General features: G+C 38.2%; 1 protein-coding gene across 1 annotated transcript in view; it reads right to left on the reverse strand.

Moving 5' to 3' along the window:
* GPR156 (G protein-coupled receptor 156) overlaps window positions 1-24,349 on the reverse strand; it is a 93,543-nt gene that overhangs the window by 46,924 nt on the left and 22,270 nt on the right. Inside the window, exons 2-3 of the mRNA XM_080823891.1 lie at window positions 15,085-15,557; window positions 14,673-14,809 (exon numbers count right to left, since the gene is read on the reverse strand). Coding sequence (XP_080680017.1) covers window positions 14,673-14,809; window positions 15,085-15,177 — 230 coding nt within the window. The 5' untranslated portion in view covers window positions 15,178-15,557. The remainder of the gene's footprint in view (window positions 1-14,672; window positions 14,810-15,084; window positions 15,558-24,349) is intronic.

Raw genomic sequence — 24,349 nt, forward strand, 5'->3', positions numbered from 1 at the left:
ATGTATTTTTCTTTTGTTGCTTGTGTTTGACATCTTTTTTTTTCAAATTTATTTATTTGACAGATAGAGATCACAAGTAAGGAGAGAGGCAGGCAGAGAGAGAGGAAGGGAAGCAGACTCCCCGCTGAGCAGAGAGCCCCACGTGGGGCTCGATCCCAGGACCCTGAGACCATGACCCGAGCTGAAGGCAGAGGCTCTAATTCACCGAGCCACCCAGGCGCCCTGTGTTTGACATCATTTACTGATGAATAGAAATTTTTATTTTTTTACTACTAACAATGGTACCATAAGAAAGTGTTATGGAATTCACCTTCACATTTACAGTAAAGCTATCCATTATAACCATCAATGTTCAGGGTATAAAATTGAGAACTTTTTTCAGATATTATTAAAAAATAGTGCTGTCTCTACTGATAAAATGACACACATCTTCCTTTTAGATTTTTTTTTTAGGAAACTCAAGGATAATTTTAAAAACTTTTATTGAAGATAAATACTTCAATATTTTCATATTCAATACATTCAAAAAGATAAATGAAGATACACACTTGTGTAACCAGCATATAGGCCAAGAAACAAACATTGCCAGTGTTCCAGAAGCCTTCCTCTTGCTCCCTTCTGTCACTGTGCTCCCCCAACTTCCCCCTCAACCTAAAGGGTAACTACAATCTGGACTTCAAACATCATTGATTAAATTTGCTTAGTTTTGTGTTTCATATAAGTAGAACCATATAGGGTCTCACCTTTATAACTGGTTTCTTTTTTTTTTTTTTAAGATTTTATTTATTTATTTGACAGAAGAGATCACAAGTAGGCAGAGAGGCAGGCAGAGAAAGAGGGGGGAAGCTGGCTCCCCGCAGAGCAGAGAGCCCGATGTGGGGCTTGATCCCAAGACCCCGAGGTCATGACCTGAGCTGAAGGCAGAGGCTTTAACCCCCTGAGCCACCCAGGCACCCCTATGCTTGGTTTCTTTTGCTTAGCATTGTTTTTGTGAGTCATCCATATTGTTGCATGTAGCTGTAGACTGTTATCGTTAAGACTGTATAGTAGGCAATCATCAAATAGACCATGATGTGTTTAGACATTAAACTATTGATGGCAAGTTGAGTAGTTTCTAGTTTGGCACTATTAGAAATAATTCTATTCAGAGCTATCTAGTATAGGTATTTCTGTGAATATATGCATGCAGTTTTAGCTAGAATTGCTGTAACATAGGGTATGAATATGTTCAGGTTTAGAAGATTCTGCTGAATGGTTTTTTGAAATGATTGTAACACTGTAAACTCTCATAACAACGCAAGAGAATTTCAGATGCTCCCCATCCTTCCCAATACTTGGTATCGTCAATATTTTTTATTGTAGACATTCCAGTGAGTACATAGTGAGTACATCCAGTGTTATCTCACTATGACTTTGCTTTGCATTTCCCTGATGACTAATGAAGTTGAAGACTTTTTCATTTGTTTATTGGCTACCTGGATATATTCTTTTATAAAGCATTTGTTCATATCTTTTGCTCATTTGAAAATGATTGTGTTCTCTGTGCCTTTCTTATCTGTTCATAGTCCTTTATTCTGGATAAAAATCTTTTGATGATACATGCATTGAAAATATATTCTCCCATTTATGACTTGCTTTTTTCCTCTCTTAGTGGTGTATTTTAGTGAACATAAGATGTTCTTAACATTTATGTAGGGCAATTTAACAATATTTTCTTTTATGAATAGTGCTTTTTGTGTTCTATTTAAGATGTTTTTCTGTCCCAAGATTATGAAGATATTCTCCTATTTATCTTCCTGAAGCTTTATTGTTTGACTTTTGTATTTTGATCTATAGTCCACCAGCAGATGATTTTGTTGATGTAAGACTGAAGTTGGATTTCTCCCCCAACGTGGATAGCCAACTGACCCAGGACCATTAATTAAAATGTGTCCATACATGCTTGGCTCTGTTTCTGCTCCATTGGTTTATTTGTCTATCCTTGCCCCAAAGGCATACTTAACATGTATGAATCACTAGCTTTTTAATAAATCTTAATATACTGAAGTAGAAATCCTCCCACCTTGTCCATCTTTTTTCCAGGCTACTTTTGACCCTTTGAAGCTCCATATAAATTTGAGAATCAGCTTGTTGAGTTTCACCAGAAAAGAATAAAAGTTGGATTTTTTTTACAATTACACCGAATCCATATATCAATCTGGGGAGAAATTATATATATCTTTATAATATTGAGTCTTCTAATCTATAAACATAATATATCCTTCACTTATTTAGAACTTTTTAAACTTCTCTCAAAAATGTTTTATGACTTTCTATGTAGAGATACTGCCTATCTTTTCCTAGTGTATTAGTAGGGTTCAATCAGAGAACAGAACCAGTTGGAGATACAGGGATTTGTGGCAGGCCATTGGCTTATGCCATTTTGAGGGCTGGTTAAGCTGTCTTCAATTCTACTTTTAGCCATTTGTATTCTTGAATGAAGGCACTCAAGGAACATGACTTTAAGGGAGTGCTATAGGTGCCTTTCAAATGCTAAAGGTCTATTCTCAAAAAGCAGCCAGTTTTCCTGTTAAATGTAAGTCAGGTCATGTTATTCCTCAGTTCCAAACCCTATAATGGCTCCCCATAATACCTGGAGTAATGCTAAAGTCATTACAGTGACCTACAAGACCTTACATGTTCTGCCCTCCGCTCCCATTACCTCTCTGACCTCATCTTTTCCTCTCTCTGCCTCATTTACCCAGGTCCAGCCACATTGGTCGTCTTTCCTTCTTCATGGCCTTTGTATTTTCTGTTCCCTCTGCCTGGAATTGTTTTCACCTCATGACTTGTTTCTTATGCCTTTCAAGTCCATACTCAAATGTTACCTTCTCAGTGCGTTCTTTCCCGACCGAACTCTAAAATAGCACCACCACCCTGTTCGCCATTCACTTTCCCTGTTTTACTTTTCTTTCCCACACTTATCATTAGTATTCCACATATTTGACAGTTTGTTTATTGCCTGCTCACCTCTGTAGGAAGACAAAGTCCACAAGGGAAGGGATTTTTTGGCTACTTTGTTTTTTGATGCAATCCCAACACCAAGACCTGTACCTGATAGATTGTTGACTAATTCAATAAATATTTATTAAAGTAATAGGCACATTTGTAAGGACCTAATTATGAGAAGGCCTTTTAAAAATACAGCAATCCAGTGGCCAACAGGGCATCAAAAGCGAACAGATTTTTTAAAAAAGATTTTTATTTATTTATTTGACAGAGATCATAAGTAGACAGAGAGGCAGGCAGAGAGAGAGGAGGAAGCAGGCTCCCTGCTGTGCAGAGAGCCAGATGCGGGGCTCGATCCCAGGACCCTGGGATCATGACCTGAGCCGAAGGCAGAGGCTTAACCCACTGAGCCACCCAGGCACCCCCAAAGCAAACACATTTTAATGGTATAATAAGACTGAAAGGATAGTTTAGAATGAAAGGCCACAACCAGGAGAAATGGGAAACTGAGGCTCTGGATGTCATTCCCTGGGCTCCTGCAGGGACAAGCACCATGAGGGAAAGAAAAGAACAATGGAAAGCAATTGCTTATCTGTTGCATAATTTTAAGTAGAATTGCTACCATATTAAAGTTAAAGGATGAAAATATCCATCTTGTAAGAACTTACCTTTATTGTCATAGTCTATATTCTAGTCCCATTTAATTTGTTCAGTCAGGAAACCTGGAGTATAATCCAGGCACAATGGAGATACAAAAATGAGTAAGATGTAGTCCTAAGTTCAAGGAGCTCATTATCTGCCAGAGGAGACAGTGCTCTCCTCCTTCCAATCCAATCAGTTTTGATGGATCAATGACGTGCTTAACTGTAATGGTGGGTATGCAATGGGGGTGTTTGTCAACTTCATCTAGAGATCATAGTGATTTAGGCCTGAATACAGGATGGGCAAACAGCGTCAGAGGACTGTGTAGAAAACACTCCTATCCATTAAACCTGATCCTGCCTCATTAACTTCTTGCTGAATCATCCCTATTCCATCTCCCAGCCAGTACCCAAGAAAACCTCATGTTTGTTCATAATCCTAGATCTTGTCACCTTATTTCTGCTTCTCACCTCTTTTCCAGCACCATTTCTGGATGCCAATGGCTTTTTTTTTTTTTTTTAAGATTTTATCTATTTATTTGACAGAGAGAGATCGCAAGTAGGCAGAGAGGCTGGCAGAGAGAGAGGGGAGGAAGCAGGCTCCCTGCTGAGCAGAGAGACCGATGTGGGACTCGATCCCAGGACCCTGAGATCATGACCTGAGCCAAAGGCAGAGGCTTAAATCACTGAGCCACCCAGGCATCCTGCCAATGGCTTTTGACCTCACGATACACCACTTACTTTTGGCTCTATGCTCAAACCTTTGGAAGTGATGATGGTTATGATTTTTTTCCAACTATGAACCTTAGTTTTCTTTTTGGATAAGTTCTTGCAAGATCTGCTCCTGTCTCTGCCTCAATTCAGTCCTAGGCTCTGCATACCTATCCCCAAAGCAGCTATATGGATGGTATTTATTCTAGGTCTGACTGGCTCCGGCTCCTTCTCCTTCTCCTTCTCCTTCTTTTTTTTTTTTTTTTTTTAAAGATTTTATTTACTTATTTGACAGAGAGAGAGACAGTGAGAGAGGGAATACAAGCAGGGGGAGTCAAAGAGGGAGAAGCAGGCATCCTATGGAGCAGGGAGCCTGATGTGGGTCTCAATCCTGGGACCATGACCTGAGCCAAAGGCAGACGCTTAATGAATGAGCCACCCAGGTGCCCTGGTTCTTCCTTCCTGGCCAATGACCACCAAACTAAGGATTATAGAGAAGATACCAGAAAGCTTTGTAAGGTACAATATTAGTACAAACTTTCTCATAGTCAACAAGATGCCAACTGCTTTTTTTTCTTCCCCATCACCATCCCTTCAGCTCCAATTATTTAAGCCACAAAGAGGGCAGACCTGAAACAATCAATATGGAAAAAAAATGCTATCCCTGCAGCAAGGCATTATTTTTTGAAAAGCTATTTTTAAAAAACCAGAACGTGTTTTTTGGATCTGCTCATGTTTTTCCACCTCGGTGATGCATTTGAAGCTCCCAGGAACACTTAAATTACATTTTACACAAAATCCTGAGCCAGTAGGTGTTTAGCTCAGCAAATATTTACTGAGGTAACATCTCTCCCCAGAAAAAGACCAGGCTTGTTATGACTCACTAAAAAAACGGAGAATTTCTCAGGTTCAGATTCCTCTCCTTTAATGACAGCTCCCCATGTGTTCAAGCCTCCTCATGGGTCCTGTGTCATCCTCATGGGACTTGAGGGTATGGTAACCAGCACAAATGCAACATGAAGCTCTGACTACTGCTTTTGTCATGAATAATGAAGGACTTTGTCTTTGAGCCCGAGTCTCATGTCTTTTGTTAGCATCTATCTATAAGATAGTAACCGGTTAACTTGTTAACCTGCAAGCAGGGCAAAAGCTCATCCCTACACAATTCTTATTATTCAAATTTCTTGATTTCCCAGGCAGTAAAATACAAGATACTGGGGATGATTGTACAAATGCCACTTTCATTCTGATAAATAACATGTAAATTTATACTCATTATCACAAGTGACAGTGAGATAAGTTCTTGGAATAAAAGTTCTTTAATTGAACAAGTTTAGCTTCATATAGAACTTAGGACACTGCCCTTATTTTATGCATTACATAAGAGGCACCAGGAGAGCCTTTGGGCCTTAAGTACCTACTTTGCTCCAAGTTAAGTGATTATTAAACTATAAGAGGAATCTAGAAAAAAATAATGCATTCTCCCATGATAGTCATTAATATCTAACACAGTTATCAGGTGGGTTTCAGGTCCCCCAACAGGACCCTTTAAGAAGGACAGCAGATATGGCGTACTTTTTTCCTTCTCAGAAAAATAAGAATGTTTGTAGACTACATTTTGAAATAGCTTTATTGAATATAACTGCCGTGACATAAACTGCACATATTTAAGGTACATGATTTGGTAAGCTTTGATATATGTAAATATCTATGAAATACCACAATCAAGGTAATGAACATATCCATCACCCTTAAGTTTCTATATGTCCTTTTGTAATCCCTCCTTCTTGCGCCTCTGTGCCACCCTCCACCCACTGCAGGCAACCACTCATCTGATTTCTGTCACTACAGATTAGTTAAAAACAGATTAGGTAAATTTTCTAGAATTTTGTATAATTGGAATTATATAGCATGCAACTTTTTTGCCTGGCTTCTTTTACTCAGCACAATTACTGTGAGATTCATCCATGTTTTCCCAAGTATCAGTAATTCATACTTTCTAACGCTGAGTAGTATTTTATTGTATGGATACACTACAACTTGTTTATTCATTCCCCTATTAATGGATATTTGTTCTGTTTCCAATCTTTGAAATAAAGCTGATGTGAACATTGGTGTACAAGTCTTTGTATAGACATATAGTTTTATTTTTTTCTTGAGTAAAAACCAAAGGTGCGGAATGGTTGGACCATAGGGTAAGCATGTGTTGAACTTCTGAAGAAACTGCCAGACTGTTTTCCAAAGTGGTTGTGCCACATCGAAGTTTGATCAGCAATGTATACCAACACTTGACTTAGTCAGTTTTTAAAAACTGTAGGTCAAGGAGGCAAAGATGGCAGAAGGTTAGGGGACCCTATTTCAACTGGTCACCTGAATTGAATTGGATATCAATCAGACCACTCTGAACACCCATGAAATCAGCCTGAGATGTAAGAAGATATATCCAGATGTCTACTAACAGAATATCTCTGGAGGTTGTTTTCAAGGTATGAACTGGGGAGCCGTAATTCTGCAGACAGATATTGGGAGATAAACGTCTGTGCTGCCCAGAGCAATCTATAATTTCAATGCCACGCTGATCAAAATACCAACAGCATTCTTCAAAGTGCTGGAACAAACAATCCTAAAACTTGTATGGAACCGGAAAAGACCCCAAATCACCAAGAAAATGTTGAAAAAGAAAAACAAAGCTGGGGGCATCATGTTGGCTGATTCAAGTTATATTAGAAAACTGTGATCACCAAGACAGCATGGTACTGGCACAAAACTAGACACATAGACCAAGGGAACAGAACAGAGAGCCCAGATATGGACCCTCAACTCTATGGTCAAATAATCTTCAACAAAGCAGGAAAAAGTATCCAAAGGAAAAAAGACAGTGTCTTCAATAAATGGTGCTGGGAAAATTGGACAGCTATATACAGAAAAATGAAACTTGACCATTCTCTTACACTATATAAAAAGTTAAAATCAAAATGGTTGAAAGACCTCAATGTGAAACAGGAATCCATCAAAATCCTAGAGGCGAACATAGGCAGTAACCTTTTTGACATTGGCCACAGCAACTTCTTTCAAGAAACATCTCCAAAGGCAAGGGAAACAAAAGCAAAAGTGAACTTTTGGGACTTTATCAAAATAAAAAGCTTCTGCTCAGCAAAGGAAACAGTCAACAAAACAAAGAGGCAACCCATGGAATGCGAGAAGATAGTTGCAAATGACACTACAGATAAAGGGATGATATCCAAGATCTATAAAGAACTCCTCAAAGTCAATACCCAAAAATAAATAATCAAAGTCAAAAAATGAGCAGAAAACATGAACAGACACTTCTCAAAAGAAGACATACAAATGGCTAAGAGACATATGAAAAAATGTTCATCATCATTAGCCATCAGGGAAATTCAAATCAAAACCACATTGAGATGCCACCTTACCCCCGTTAGAATGGTAAAAATTGACAAGACAAGAAAAAACAAATGTTGGAGAAGTTCTGGAGAAAGGGGAACCCTCTTATATTGTTGGTGGGAATGCAAGTTGGTACAGCCATTTTGGAAAACAGTGTGGAGGTTCCTCAAAAAATTAAAAATAGAGCTAACCTATGACCCAGCAATTGCATTACTGGGTATTTACCCCAAAGATACAGATGTAGTGAAAAGAAGGGCCATATGCATGCCAGTGTTCATAGCAGCAATGTCCACAATAGCCAAACTGTGGAAGGAGCCAAGATGTCCTTCAAGAGATGAATGGATAAAGAAGATGTGGTCCATATATACAATCAAATATTATTCAGCCATCAGGAAGGATGAATACCGAACTTTTGCATCAACATGGACAGGAGTGGAGGAGATTATGCTAAGTGAAATAAGTCAAACACAGAAAGTCAATTATCATATGGTTTCACTTATTTGTGGAATGTAAGGAATAGCATGGAAAACATTAGGAGAAGGAAGGGAAAAATGAAGGGGGGGTTGGAAATCAGAGGGGGCAAAGAACCATGAGAGACTATGGACACCAAAAAACAAACTGAGGATTTTAGAGGGGAGGGAGATAGGAGGATGGGTTAACCCAGTGATGGGTATTAAGGAGGGCATGTTTGCATGGAGAACTGGGTGTTATATGCAAACAATGCATCATGGAACACTAAATCAAAAACTAATGATGTACCGTATGGTGACAAACATAACATAATAAAAAAAGTAAAAATTGTAGCCATTGTTAAAAGAATGTAGTGGCATTTAATTGTGGTTTGAATTTGCATTTCTCTAGGGGCACCTGAGTGGCTTGGTTGGTTAAGCATCTGCCTTTGGCTCAGGTCATGATCTCAGGGTCCTGGGATAGTGGCCCACATTGGGGGGAGGCTCAAAGGAGAGCCTCTTTTTCCTTCTTCCTCTGCTGCTCCCCCAGTTTGTGCTCTCTCTCTCTCTGAAATAAAGAAATAAAATCTTTTTTTTTAAATGTCAGCTAGGATTGTGATGGTAATTGGGCTTAGTCTATAGATCAATTAAGAGAGAATTAACAATATTGAGTCTTCACCCCATGAACACAGTATTTTTCCATTTATTTAGGATTTAATTTTTCTCAGCAGTTTTACGTTTCAGCATATAAGTATTTCACAGTATTTGTTAGATTAGCAATGTTATATAGCTTTTAGTGTGCAAATATTTCATATTGTTATAGTTATCCTTAAATATTTCATATTTTTGATGCTATTGTAAATGGCAATGCATTTAAGTTCACTTTTTCAGTTGTCTGTTTTTAGTATTTAGAAACACAGTTGAGTTTTGTACCTTAATCTCATTTACTTCAACCCTTCTAAACTCATTTATTAGTTCTAGTAGTTCTTTAAAAAATAGATTCTATTGAATTTTCTATATACACAATCAGGTCACCAGAAGGTAAAGCCGTTTTAATTCTTCCTTCCTAAACCAGGTTCCTTCCATTTCTTTTTCTTTTCTTATTGCACTGGCTAAAATCTCCATCACTGAGTAAAACTGGTGAGAGTGGAGATCTTGTCTTGTTTCTGATCTTAATGGGAAAGCAATCCATCTTTTACCATTAAAAATTGGGGTTGGCTAGGGGCACCTGGGTGGCTCCGTGGGTTGAGCCGCTGCCTTCGGCTTGGGTCATGATCTCAGGTCCTGGGATTGAGCCCCGCATCGGGCTCTCTGCTCAGTGGGGAGCCTGCTTCCCCCTGCCTCTCTGCCTGCTTGTGATCTCTCTCTGTCAAATAAATAAATAAAATCTTTAAAAAAAAAATTGGGGTTGGCTATAGTTTTTTCTTTTTTTTCCTTGTTGATGAACCTTGTTTTGTTGAAGTAGTTCTCTTCTATTGCTAGTTTGTTGAGACTTTATCAGGAATGGATGTTGAATCTTGTCAAAATGCTTTTTCTCTGTCTAGAAAGATGATCATTATTTTAAGTTTGTAAATAGGGGGAATTATATGATTAATCTTCGGATGTTAATTCAACCTTTCATTCCTGGGATAAATCTCATTTTGTCATGATGTATTATCCTTTTGGTATTTGGTTGGACTCAATTTGTTAAATTCTTATTTAGAATTTTGGATCTATGTCATGAAGGGTATTAACTTACAGGGGTTTTTTTTCCTTCTAATGTCTTCATTAGGTTTTAATGCCAGGGTAATGCAGACCCCATAGAAATATTTAGGGAATGCTCCATGATTTTCAGTGTTTCAGAAGATATTCTGTAAAACTGGTAACATTTCTTCAACAATAAAGGCACAGATTAACTGGGAGCCTCTAGCTCAGGATCTCACACAAGGATGCTGTCAAGGGGCCAGCCATTGCTGCAGTCCTCCAAGGCTCAACTGGGTTAAAATCCGCTTCCAACCTCATTGCTATTAGGCATTAGAAGATGTGTTTTCAAGTTCACTGACATGGCTGTTAGTAAGCCTCAGTCCTTGCTGGATGCAGACTAGAAATCAGTTGCTTGCCATGTGGGCCTCCCCACAGGGCAGCTCACAACAAGAAGGTGGCCTCCCTTACAGTGAGCAAGTGAAAGAGTGAGAGAGATCTGAGGAAGGAAGCCAGTCTTTTTGTAACCTTATCCTAAAACTGATACCACATTAATAAGCAAGTCAGTAATTCTAGCCCATATTCAAAGACAGGGGATTTCCCAAGAGTGTGACTATCAAGAGGTTGGGATTAATGCAGAACATTTTAAAGACTGTCTGCTACAGTTGTTCTTTTTTTTTTTTTTTAAAGATTTTATTTATTTATTTGACAGAGATCATAAGTAGGTAGAGAAACAGGCAGAGAGAGAGGGGGAAGCAGGCTCCCTGCTGAGCAGAGAGCCCCATGCGGGGCTTGACCCCAAGACCCTGGGATCATGACCTGAGCAGAAGGCAGAGACTTTAACCCACTGAGCCACTCAGGCACCCCTGCTATGTTGTTCTTAACATTACCTTATTATCCTTCTAATATCTGTAGAATCTTGGGCGATGTCACCTCTCTTCCCTTATTTAGATAATTATATATTCTACTTTTTTCCCTCCTGATCATTTGAAGTAGAGGTTGGTCAATTTTATTGAACTTAGCAAAGAACTTTGGTTTCATGGTTTGTTTCTGGTTTTGTTTTTGTTGTTCTATTTCATCAATTTCTACTTTCACCTTTATTATTTCTTTTCTTCTGCTTATTTTGGGACTCAATTTGCTGTTTTTGTTTGTTTGTTTGTTTGTTTCATAAAGTAGATCTTTCCCCTATTCTAATATGGAGCTTAGCACTATCATTTCCCTAAAAGTATTGATTTAATGGTATTTAACAAATTTTGATATGTTATATTTTCATTTTCATTTAGTTTAAAATACTTCCTGGTTTCTCTTTGATTTCTTCTTTGACCATGAGTTATTTTAAAGTGTTCTATTTAGTTTCCAAATATTTCAAAACTTTCCAGAGTTCTTTCTGTTATGGATTTCTAATTTAATTCTATTGTAGTCAGGGAACATACTCTGTATGAATTGAACCCTTTTAAATTTAATGAGACTTTTTCTATGACCCAGAATATGATCTATCTTGGTAAATGTTCCATGTGTACTTGAAGAGAATGTGTATTCTGCTGGTGTTGGGTGTAGGATTATATAAATGCCAATTAGGTCAAGTTGGTTGATAGTGCTGTACAAGTCTTCTCTATCTTTACTGATTTTCTTTCATAGACTACATTTTTAAAACTTTATCAAAAATGTATCTGCATCTGAACTTGAACATCACTATAATATTTAATTTCATTAGAATATTTTTCTTCCTCTGGTGCTACACAGACACACACACAGACACAGACACACACACACACACACACACACACAATCACAAATTTAGGAACAAAGAACTGAAATGAAATGATCTGTGATGCTGCACCTTTGAATACATTTTATCATTTAAGAAAGCACTCTGAAACTGGGTTATTTTATCTTTCCTTGCCTGAACTTGTAAGCTACTTAATTGCAAAATATGTTTCTATTCACGGTGCCTCTTATTATTTTATTTTTTATGTCAAGTCATGCTCCTACTGCAAGCAAAACAGGCAGCAAAATCTTTACTGGAATGAAAGATATATAGGTGTTTCTACTACAACACTCTTTATAAGTGTTCCTATTTTAACAGGATATATAAATGTTTTAAAACGTTGCATTCTACAAAATTGTGTATAAAAATAATGGGTTATGGGAAAAATGGTATGGGGCCAAAACAGCTGAAACATATTTAACTTTGTGACCAAAATACTAATAAAAATAGTGATCATCCAATTAAAAACTAGCACTCAGCAAATGTCAATTACCACTATTTGTACTCAAGTCACAGTTGATTTTTGCAGCCTTAAATCTGCAAGATGTAGGTACCAGAGGACATTCACTTCCAGTAGATAACATTATCATCCCAATTAAAAATCTGCTCTGGATCTGTGCTTCTTCAACAATTAATTGTTTTTAAACACATGGGAAACACCTTCTCTACTACTCCTAGGTAGCTTCACAGCATAGGAGGTACACCAGTTCTTGAAGCCATTAAACCAGCTACTACTTGCACTGCCACGGTAGTGAAATATTCTTAGCTTAAGGCTTTCTTCTTTATTTGTAGGAAGGCTTGGCCCTGAATGCTTTAAACCATTGATGTGCTGGGGGAAAATTACATATGAACCAATGATATTATTTTCTTATTTGCCAGGTGGGTATTAATTTGCACTACAGAAACCTGTTGCAGCTGAAGAGACTGTACTCCATAGTTCTCTAACTTTGAAATGCATGATTTTCCCAGTCATTCTCTTGGCAGCAGACACCATTGGGATGTAAATATCCTTCCTCCCAGGGTCAATGAAAATATATTTACTGAGCACCTATTATGTTCCAGAGTTTGTTCTAAATGCTGAAGACAGTGGTAAGCATGACAGACGAAGTCCCTGTGCTCACAGACTGTATATTTTGATGGGGGATACAGATAATAAACAGGCAAATAAATAAATATGGTGATATCAGAGAGTTATAATTGCTATGAAGAAAATAAAACAGGGTGATAATATATGGAATGAAATGCTGGGATTGGGTGGTCATTCTGTAGACAGGCTACTCTGGATAGAATGATCAGAGAAGGCCTCTCCAAAGAGATGACTTTTAAACCAAGACCCCTAAGATGAGAAGGAAACAGTCACGGGAAGATCTGGAGAAGACTGTTAGGCAGTGGGAACGTTAGGGGACAGTAAGTAAAAGGACTTGGGGTGGGACCAGACTTAGTGACTTCGAGGGACAGAATGAAAAGTGGCTGGGCAGCATCAGAGATATACTAAGGTTTGATTGCCTGAGGTTAACAGAGCCATCAAGTCACTGCTATTTAATAATTCCGTGTCCTCCATGCCTCAAATGGCCAGTGGTGCCCCAAAATGCCTGCTAGACAAATCCAAATGACAGACCCTCATCTGAGTTCCAAACCCAGGCAATGGAGCACAGGTGATCATCTGAAAGTATAAGGTTGGAGTGGGACCATACAAGTTTCACCTCTCTGAGGCAGTTGTTGGAATATGATGTGGGCTCCATCTAGAATTTAGCTGTGGGCAAAGAAGAGAGAGCTAGAGCAGGGCTTCTCAGGTGACAGGCTGGGACAATAGGAACAGAATGATGGTAAAGAGTGTTGGTGTGGGAGAGATGGGGTGGGCCCTGAAGGAAGAATCCAATAGCAGTAAAGGCAGAATTCTGCAAGCCCCTTCAGAAAAAAGTTTTCACTTAGTTTCTTTTGCCAGCCCTGGAAGCCACGGATACCTACCCTGATGAGCCACTGACTGGCTTGCTCTTTTCTTTTCTTTTCTTTTCTTTTCTTTCTCTCTCTCTCTCCCTCCCTGCCTTCCTCCCTCCATCCCTCCCTTCCTTCCTTCCTTCCTTTCCTTCCCCCCCTTTTTTCCTTCCCTTCTTTCTTTCCCTCCTTTCCTTTAAAGATTTTATATGTTTATTTGAAAGAGAGAGTTCATGTATGAGATAGAATGAACTGAGGGAAAGGCAGATGGAGAGGGAGAAGCAGACTCCCCACTGGGCAGGGAGCCTGATGCGACTCGATCCCAGGACTCTGGGATCATGACCTGAGCCGAAGGCAAATGCTTAACTGACTGAGCCCTTCAGGTACCTGAGCCAGTGACTTTTCTAACCAACCAGAAATTATCTAACAGGTCAGCAGGACAGTAGGGCTTTACCATTTTCTTCAGAAACCTTAGCCCACCTAGGCTGGTTCCAAACTATATTGGCCATGGACTTTAATATTGCTTTGGATTATTTCTCTACATGCTCTATGTTTTTAAGACAAATACCTCATTTTCTATGATGAAAACAGAGAAAAAGGGAGGGAAACCCTAAAAGATTCTTAACTCTAGGAAACAAACTGAGGGTTGCTAGAGGGGACGTGAATGGGGGGATGGGGTAAGAGGGTGATGGGCATTAAGGAGGGCACTTGTTGTGATGAGCACTGGGTGTTGTATGCAACTGATGAATCACTAAATTCAACCCTTAAAACAATTTAAAAAACAAACAAACAAAACCCCCCAAATACCTCATTTTCTCAGAAGGATCATACCTCTCCTTTATGAGGAGAGACTTCATTCTCCTCTTTGGATATCCTTGTGGTAGTTACAATACTGGGCTAGATTGTTTTTCAAGAGGAAGCTGTACTGCAAGGCCAGGATGATTTCAGGGGAACGTCTCACACAGCTTAATGTCACAATAGGAGATAAGCTTTACTGATACCTCCTAACAGCTCATGATGTTAAAATGATACTAACACCGTGGGTTTCATGATTCAGGCTATAGGAAGTGAGAAACTAGTTATGGGGCTACTTACCTGTTATTCCTGCAGCGAATTGTGAAGCCAAGAAAGAAGACTATCAGAAGAAGTCCACAGCTGAGAAAGGTCCAAACAATACCCAAGAGGACAGGAGATAATGAAGAAATGGTCTTACTGCTATAGTGGGAAGAGGTCTGAGAACAGAATAAAGAGAAACTGTTAGGAATGAAGGCTCTTTTATAGCTCAGACATGAACTGCCCCATCATTCCCAAAGCTGGGGAATATGTGTCCTGCATGAGCATTTCCTCTCCCTCTTCCTCCTCACTTTCTCCTCCTCCTCCCCCCCCCATTTCCTCCTTTTTCTCCTCCTACTCCTCACCCCTACCACTGCACCACCACCACTATCAACAGCAGCAACAACATTGTGTATATCTGAGCAGCCCTGACAATCCATGGCTGTCAACTCACAATTGTCCTGCAGAGATCATGAAGAGGACTCCGATCCAGTTCCTGGCCAGGAATACTGTCACACAATTCAGAACAGTTTATTTCAGGCTCCATGTCATCACGTGCCCCTTTTGGTATGTACTTATTCACAGTCTTGGTTACCTGCTGGTTGTTAGCCAGCAGATCTTAGACTAAAACACAAGAACAATTCAAATCTTTTCTTCGGAGGCACCATTTTGGAGCTGGCTCTTGGCTCAGAATCTGGGATGAACAACTGGTTCAGGTGGAACTGAAGGGTTATTTCACCAGGATCCTTCATCAGACACCCTCCAGGCTCTCCGTGTGTCCCGCTGGCAGTGCATACCACAGGAGTCAAGAGCAGGCATCTTTGTAACCATTAGATCACACAAAGTGATGATTCTGGCTTGCCACCAGATGGCAGTCACTGCTCCAAGTACTTACACAGGTCCAGAAGGAAAGGAAGGCAATTAAACCTGTCAACAAACAAATTATGTGTTGTGTGTGTGTGTACATATTACACACACACACACATGCACACACATTACATATATAAAAACATATATAACATAAATTATATATATTATATGTTAATATAGAATATATAATATATATAAATGGTTTATTACAGAAGTTTAAGAATATTATTTTATACATTTTAATTATACATAGTTATATTTTTATTTTATATATGTACTTTATTACATATAACAATGGCTTAACATATATTTAAATAAATATATTTTTAAGCCTCTGTAATAAAAACATTTTAAAAATAAAGACAAAGCTCATTTAACAATTTATAAAGTTTAACAGTCTCTTTTCAGATCATTTTTTTGGCCCAACCTATAAGACCTTTAGTTTAATCATGTGAGGCCCATTTTCCTTTTTTCCCTTCTGGGAAATCTCCTGTCCTTCCAAGATCTTTCCATGCAATTTATGGCTTAAGCCCTGTCTGATCCTGAGTGGCAGTGGCCTTGGGTGACCCATGGTGTCTGCATGAAATGTCTTTCAGTCACTGGAGTTCTAGTTTACTCAGTAAGTAGAGGAACATCCCATGTCTAGGCAGCGGGGGGTCTCAGAATGATACAGAAACCCTTTGGCAAAAGGTTTTTGTTTGTTTTCAAACTTGTAGACTCCTAGAAGTGGGATTGCCTACTCAGTAATAGGGAGAGAAACTGAGGAGCTCTAGGAATTCCTACAGTGTGAATGAGTGGTATTTCTCTTGGAAGGTGCTTGCAATATGAATACTGTGATCTAAAAAGAAGCTCAATTTACAGAACAAAAGTAGAAATGCAGAAAGGCTCAGATTACCCTCAACAGAAAAGGTAGACATGTTCCTAATTCTTCAAAGCAATCTATCCCTTGAAAGACAAGACAGATTAGAAATTTTACCAATGGGAACTTGAAAGAGGGTGACACTTCTGTTTTGTGTCTCTGAAACAGCTTAGCACAGTTTTCTTTTATTGTGGATGGAAATTGGAACAGGAAAAATATCAATTATTATTATTTCAACAGCCACTGAACATAGAACTTGTGTTTAAGCCAGAACAATAGTGACAGGTGTAGAATGCTGTCTTTGGATTCTGCATGCTGAGGCATGAACAATATAACACCAGGTGTTGCCCATTCATTGGCCTCTCAAATGTTCCTGAATTATTTACCAGGTTCATTACAATGAAATCCCAAGAGAACTAAAATCCACTATCTTCCATCAAGACATTTAAATTCTTGTACAGACTGTCCAATTACTGAATGCAAAATTAAGAACTAAATATACAAATGTGGCTATTTGCATCCTACTTCAGTTGAAATTTTATTGCTGCAAAGACTATTTTTTTTTCCTTTTCCTCTTTTTAAGCTTGGATCTCCCCTATTGTGTCCAATATTGTAAGCCACAGGGAAGCTATTCTACATGATGGACTGAAAGATTTATTTTTCCTATATTGCCCTTTTAATCATACTGACAAATAAGTATACTTATATTTGAAGCATTATTAAAACCATACTAGTTTATCCTTACATCATACATATAGAAGTACACATCAGTGTGTGTGAGTGTGTTTGCGTGTGTGTGTGTGTGTGTGGAAAACCCCATTCATTCTTACTACAACAATGTCATGTGAGGTAAACAACATCATTCCTCATTTTTAAATAAGGAAATTGAAGAGCAGAGTAGAGAACCTGGTTCCACATCTGCAGAGGCAGCACTTGAACACAGGAATTTACATTCCAAGGTCAATATCCACCCACTGTCCACCCTACAGGGGGCAAACTCTAAGCTGGCCTCTCCAAAGAACCTCCTGCTGGGGGTTCTTCAGTTCCCTAAGTTTAACTTCTAGGAGTTCCCTGGAGTATGGCACATAATAGGGTCTCTATACCAGTAATTCTCAACTGAAGCAATTTTGTACCTCCAGAGGATATTTGGCAAAGTCTAGAGATATTATAGTTGTTGAAACTGAGATGGGTGCTACTGACATCTAGTAGGTAGAGGCCAGGGATGCTGCTAAGCATATCACAATTCATAGAATAGTCCAAACAACAAAGAATTATCCAGCTCCAAATGCAAATCATGCTAAAGTTGAGAAACCTTGGTCAACACTGTGGATCTGGGAAGTACTAACAATCTCAAGCTCACATTATCTTTGGGAGAGTCTGTGAATATGATGGGGTAGTACATGTGAACATAAATTTCCTGGGGGATAAATTTCAATGGTTTCCTTGGACAGACTGAAATCATTGGCATGGAACTTTGAATGCTGAGCCCCCATTTGGTCCATGGATATCTAGTGTAGGAACTTACATACCATGATACTGGGTTCTGCCATGGAGCAGGCATTCAACTCCAACATTAGCACATATTCAGAGATTCATACATGAGGAGCTGGTGAAACAGTGAATGACTTAGTCACTGAGAGGAGAGTTGAATGATTTCAAAAAGTGTTGATTGGGAAATTGAGTGGGGAATAGTGAATCAGATAGCATAATGGTGAGGGATTTGACAACAAGATAGATACAGAATCCAAGGCACAAAGAGAAAGATCTGCTAGGATCCTCTAGGAGCAACCCTTGCCACCCCCGCCCCCTGACCCCAATCTCTAGATGTAAACTATCTAGGCCACAGACATTAGGAGATCCAACACCCAAATCTTATTTGAGCCCCGAAGTGGGCTCTTTGCTCAGTGGGGAGTCTGCTTGAGATTCTCCCACTGCTCCTCCTCCCCGTCTACTCTCTCTAAAATAAATATACACATATTTAAGAAAATAAAAGTCAATAAAAACAAATACAGAAATGATATAATCAGTACACAGGGACAACTATTATAAGTATGATCAAAGATATGAAACAGAACATGAACAAAATGAGGAGAGAAGTGAACAATATAAAAAAGACCCAAATAGAATTCTAGAGATAAAAATATAATCCTGAAATTAAAAATACAATAGATTAGATGCTACAAAGATAAAATAATGGTTAGAGACAAAGCATTAGAAATTATCCAAAATGAAGCACAGAGAGAAAAACAATTGATAAGAATGGACATAGCCTCAGTGACTTAATGGAACAATAGCAAGTGCTCTAATGTACACATAAATGGATCCCAGGGGATAAAAGTGGGGGAGGGGGCAAATAGAAGAAAATATTTGAAAGAAATCACCAAAAATTTTTCACATTTGATAAAACGTATATACGTCCAGGTCAAGAAGCTCAACCAAACCCAAGCAGAATAAATGTTAAAACACACATGTATACATTAATATACATTATAAGGAAATTACTGAAAATGTGCAATAAAATCTTAGATGCAGCTAGATTATATACAGAAGAATAACAGTAAGACTCACAATAGATTTCTCATTTGAAATTATTTAAGTCATAAGAGAACTGAATGATACCTTAAAGTAATGAAAGAAAAATAAAGTCAACCCAGAATATAATACCCAGTGAAAATGTGAAAATGTGTTTCAGTGAAAAGGTTAAAAAAAAAAAAAAGGTATTTTGAGATAAAGAAAATTTGAGAGATATGCACCACCAGAAATGTTAGAGGAAGTTCTTCAGGCAGAAGCAAAAATGGTATCAGATGCAAATCTGTATCTTTATATAGGAATGAAGGGCGCTGGAAGTGGTAAATTTGTTGGTAAATGCAAAAAAGTGTTTTTGTTACTTTTTAAAGCAATGCTTATAAGTATGTACCTACTGCAAAAACAGACATTTACCGAATTCTCCTTTACACCCATATCCTCTATATCCTCTCATTTTTCAAACACAACTGCCTTGGTTTATATTCGCATTGCTAGCCGAGTTTGTGCCTGCATTACCAACAATAAAGCTGAATCAAGAAAGGCTTCCAGGGCCATGAAGCTATGAGATGAATGTGAAAGGGAAGACTGCATATACATTTATGCAGAACTCCATGGTTACACATTCCTTTTCCCCCAGAATTCTGTTGCTAATATTCATTCACGTAAATTTTATTTTTGAACACTAACAGTGTGACAGACACGTTCTAGGCATCTAGAACCAGTGGAATACACTGGTGAACAAAAGAAAGATCCCTATCTTTACAGAATTCATATTACAACAGGGGGATACCAAACAATAACCAGTGTGCATAATAGCTAAATAAATTAAATAATATTTTGAAGGTATTAAAGACTGGAGAGAAAGGTAGATCAAAGCAAGAACATTTGGAAATGTCACGGGGGAATGAAGCAATTTTAAATGAGGTTGCCAGGTTTGGCCACATAAATAAAAATATCAAAGGTTAATTCCATAGTGAAAATTACAACAGCTCTCTACATTAATGTCTTTCCTGTTCTTGTAGGGAATATTCAGAACCATCTAACAATGATCAGATAAGCAAACAAAGTTTTAGGAGGATTTACTTCTTCCCTTTTCACCAGCAATTTCTAACACATCGGGTAACCCTCAATAGAGTATTTACAGTTCTCTGTTTAGGCCCAGTTCCACCATCTACGGAAACTTCTCATGCACATCCTCCACTGGACTTTCCGTCTTTGATCTAATTCCATTAGATGTTCATATTTCAGTGATTCCTGAGAGTTTTCCTTTGCTGTTCTTGTTTGCAATTATATTTAAATTGCTTTTAAATTCATAGATATTTCTTAAACTCAGAAAAGTACAAGGAAGAAAATATCAAACACCGAATTTTTAAAAAAGTTTTATTTATTTACTTGAGAAAGAGAGAGGGGGAATGGGAGAAGCAGATTCCCCACTGAGTAGGGAGCCCCATATGGGGCTCAATGTGGAGCTCAATCCCAGGACCCTGAGATCATGACTCAAGCTGAAGGCAGACACTCCACCTACTGAGCAACCCAGTCACCCCAAACGCCCAGAATTAACTAACACCTTGGCATATTCTTTCTAGACCACTCCTCCCACCTACCAGTACCCTCAACTCCTGAGAAAAATCAATCTATTGCTCTTATATGATAATTGGTTTTAAAAAATGAGGACTATCTTAATTTTTAAAAAAGAATGAGAAAATATCTATACACTGCTATGAATTCCAGGACAGTTTATCTTTTAAAAAGCAAGATGCAACACAACATATATAGTGTGCTACCTTTTGTATAATAAAAGACATGAAATCCAGATAGGTCATTGGATTATTTTCAAAAGGAAACAATAAGAGAATAAAATCATTACTTATAAGAGGAGGAAAAGAAAAAGGGGGAGGGGACAGGGAGGTAAAATAGATCTCTCAATGTTTATTGTTTTGACTCTGAAACCATGTAAATATTTTACTTAATTTAAAAGCAAAATTAAATCAGAAAGAAAATCAGTATCTAAAAATTAAAAACAAATTAAAATAAATTATCTAACTGTGCTGAGTTGATAGTATAACTTAATCAAACTATATCAAGTTGATGGTATAACCACATAAAGGATTTAAGTAACTGTAATTTGATTATACTTACAAAGGACAAAAAATACCCACAAAGAAATCTTAAACTGCATTAAATGGGTAATATTCCTATTTTATATATATGGGTACACACATATACACATACACCCACATATAAGTATCTATCAGGTAAAGTAAATAAGTAATTATGATTATGTTACTAGGAACTAAGACTTTCAAAGTGAGAGAAAAGAGATTCACATATAAAAATAAATTAAATAAATGCCTTTCTATCGTTAATTTAATTTAGAAATACCATGCAATGACGTAGATGGAACTAGAGTTTATTATGCTAAGTGAAATAACTCAGTCAGAAAAAGAAAAATATCATATGATTTCAACCATATGTGGAACTTAAGGAACTTAAGGAACAAAACTGATGAACTTACAGGAAGGAAAGGAAAAAATAAAGTAAGATAAAAACAGAGAGGGAGGAGAAACCATAAGAGATTCTTAACTATAGGGAACAAACTGAGGGTTGCTGGAGGGAAGGTAGGTGGGGGGATGGGGTAATTGGGTGATGGACATTAAGGAGGGCACTTGATTTAATGAGCACTGGGTGTTATATAAAACTGATGAATCACTAAATTCTACTCCTGAAACTAATAATACACTGTATGTTAATTAATTATAAATTAATATAGAAATTAAATATAATTAAATATAAATAAAATCTAAAAATAGTGAAAAAAGATATAAAGATTGTTAAAAAGCCAAAAAATAAAATTAGAAATATGATCTTAGAATTATTTTCCTCCTTTTAAAACAGTCATATTTTCTGATCTGTTAACTGAGGCTTGGGAGTAATTACAACCCAAAACAACCCAATAACAATAAACACTCTGAGTGCTCAGATTATGGTCTCTAAATCACTCACTAAAAGGAATCAGGTTTCTTTAGTGATATAGCCAATTTAAGTTATGGAGATGGAAATATACAAGACCAATCTGGGCTATCTTGTCATACTAGAAAATAAAAAATACCAGAGACTACAGAAATATGTTGAAAGGACATAGGAATCAATTGGCTTCCCCTAGCCAATTTGAGCACCAAAAAGAACTGCAACAGTAATGCCCTGAAACATATATGACACACAATAGGCACTCAAAAAATGCTTATTTAATGAATGAATTAATTTAGCATTGTAAGTATTAATAAGAAATTGTTGATGGTGTAGTCTACAACATTTACTTAGTGGCTCCTCCATAAGGGTACATGGTATAAACTTTCCCTCTTGAATACTAGGAAAAATTAACTTTTTTTCTGGAACATTTTTATGTCATGCATAGTATGTTCCTCTTTCACTTGAAGTGTGGAACCAAATGTATGGCTGTTACAGCAACTGTGCAGTGTTAGGTATCTCTGGCTTATTTTATCACCCTCTATTTTCCCTTTGTCCTGATTTCCTTACCTCAAATTTTTCATCCCACTACATTTTTTTTAAAGATTTTATTTATTTATTTGACAGAGAGAGACAGCAAGAGAGGGAACACAGGCAGGGGGGAGTGGGAGAGGGAGAAGCAGGCTTTCCGGCGATGAGGGAGCGGGATCATGACCAGAGCCAAAGGCAGACCCTTAACAACTGAGGCACCCAGGTGCCCTCCACTACATGTTTTTTTTTTTTTTAAAGATTTTTATTTATTTATTTGACAGACAGAGATCACATATAGGCAGAGAGGCAGGCAGAGAGAGAGGAAGGGACGCAGGCTCCCCACTGAGCAGAGAGCCCAATGTGGGGCTTGATTCCAGGACCCTGGGATCATGACCTGAGCCAAAGGCAGAAGCTTTAACCCACTGAGCCACCCAGGTGCCCCCCACTACATGTTTTCAATTAAAAGAAGGGGAAGAGACAGTGTAATAGGGATGTTTCTACCCAATGTGAGAAAATAGATATATTATTCAAAGTACCTCAGCCTCAGGTTACCTGCTAAAAGAGACAAGACAGAGCCACATACAAATGCATAAAAAATGTATTAATCAAACCACCACCACCAACAGCATTGTACTAGACGTTCACTAAGATTCCTTCTGGCTCCAAAGCTGTCTGAAGTATCAGCTCTCCATTAACTATGTTAATACAGGCAGCAGATACACAGATAATTATAAACAGCAGGGAATATAAAATGCATTTTTAATTGCCTTTGAATGCATCATGTTATGTTCCGGTAGCAGATTCACAAACATCCCGAATATGGGTCACTCACCCTAAGAGTAAAACTCCTATTTCTGAGCACACACTACTTTTCAAAGGGACAGCAGCCAGGTGCAGGCAGGGCAGAGGGTATTCAACCACCTGCAAGGAACACCTGCCACACAGATCCTCATATAGGAGATGGCTCACAGTTGTAAATACTTTCTAAGAGAGCATGAGTATGAGATTAGGGTGGGAGGGTATTGCATCTATAGGAACCGATGTTGGGTCAGGCTTAAGTCACGGAATGGTGGAGCAAGAAGCAGCTGCAGATATCACCAAGTCCAATCTCTTCGTTTTATGCATGAGGAAATAGCCCTCAGAGGTTGAAAGCCTCAGGATCACCTAGTGTAGGAAGAGAATCTAGGACTCTCAAGTTCAGTACTCTTTCTATGCTACTTTAAAGACATTTAAATGAAGTTGCGGTTGGGACATTTGGGACAACTGGGTGAGACCTGTACTTGGGGAAGCAGACAGGGTCATAGGGGTAAGAACTCAAGAGCTGTTGTTAGAAGGCTGTATGTTTTCTCCCCAACAATGTAAAGAAGATTGAAGGAATCTTCTCAGAACCTCAGATTTGTCTTATAAAAGAAGGAGATGATAAGTTTCTTTTTGAGGTCTTTGAAGTTTCTCCAATTAAGTTTTCCACATACTTGGTTTCTGAGTGATCATTCCAAAGGACCCTGGGGCAGGGCTTGTATAGGGAATCCTGATTCACTGGAGGAAAGGCTGGGGAGAGATGGCTGCCATAAACACATCTCTCTTAGGGGATTTTAAAAGCAGAATGGAATCCCTGGGTGTCCCTTGGCAAGGATGGAAGGTGGGCAGGGAGTGAGGAAGGGGAGTGGACTTGATTCACTTCCTTAGTCTGGTGTGGATCTCAGAGAAAGAAGAACTTTGGAATCCTTAGGATTATATACATTCTTGAACTATACCACCATTCTTTCTTAATTCCCGTGTATCAAAGTCTCTGTCTTCCTGTGTTTCCCATCCCACACTTAGGGATCTTTCCAAAATATGGAGAACATTTTTGCTCAACATTATAGAAGATAATACCGAACCCTTAGTTTCATATTACTTTTAACTTTTCTTCTGCTAAATCTGATTTCCCCCTTTACTGTATAGTGTTTAAACTTAACTGGCTACT

Source organism: Martes martes, assembly GCF_963455335.1.
Source record: "Martes martes genome assembly, chromosome: 1".
Lineage (NCBI taxonomy): Eukaryota > Metazoa > Chordata > Mammalia > Carnivora > Mustelidae > Martes > Martes martes.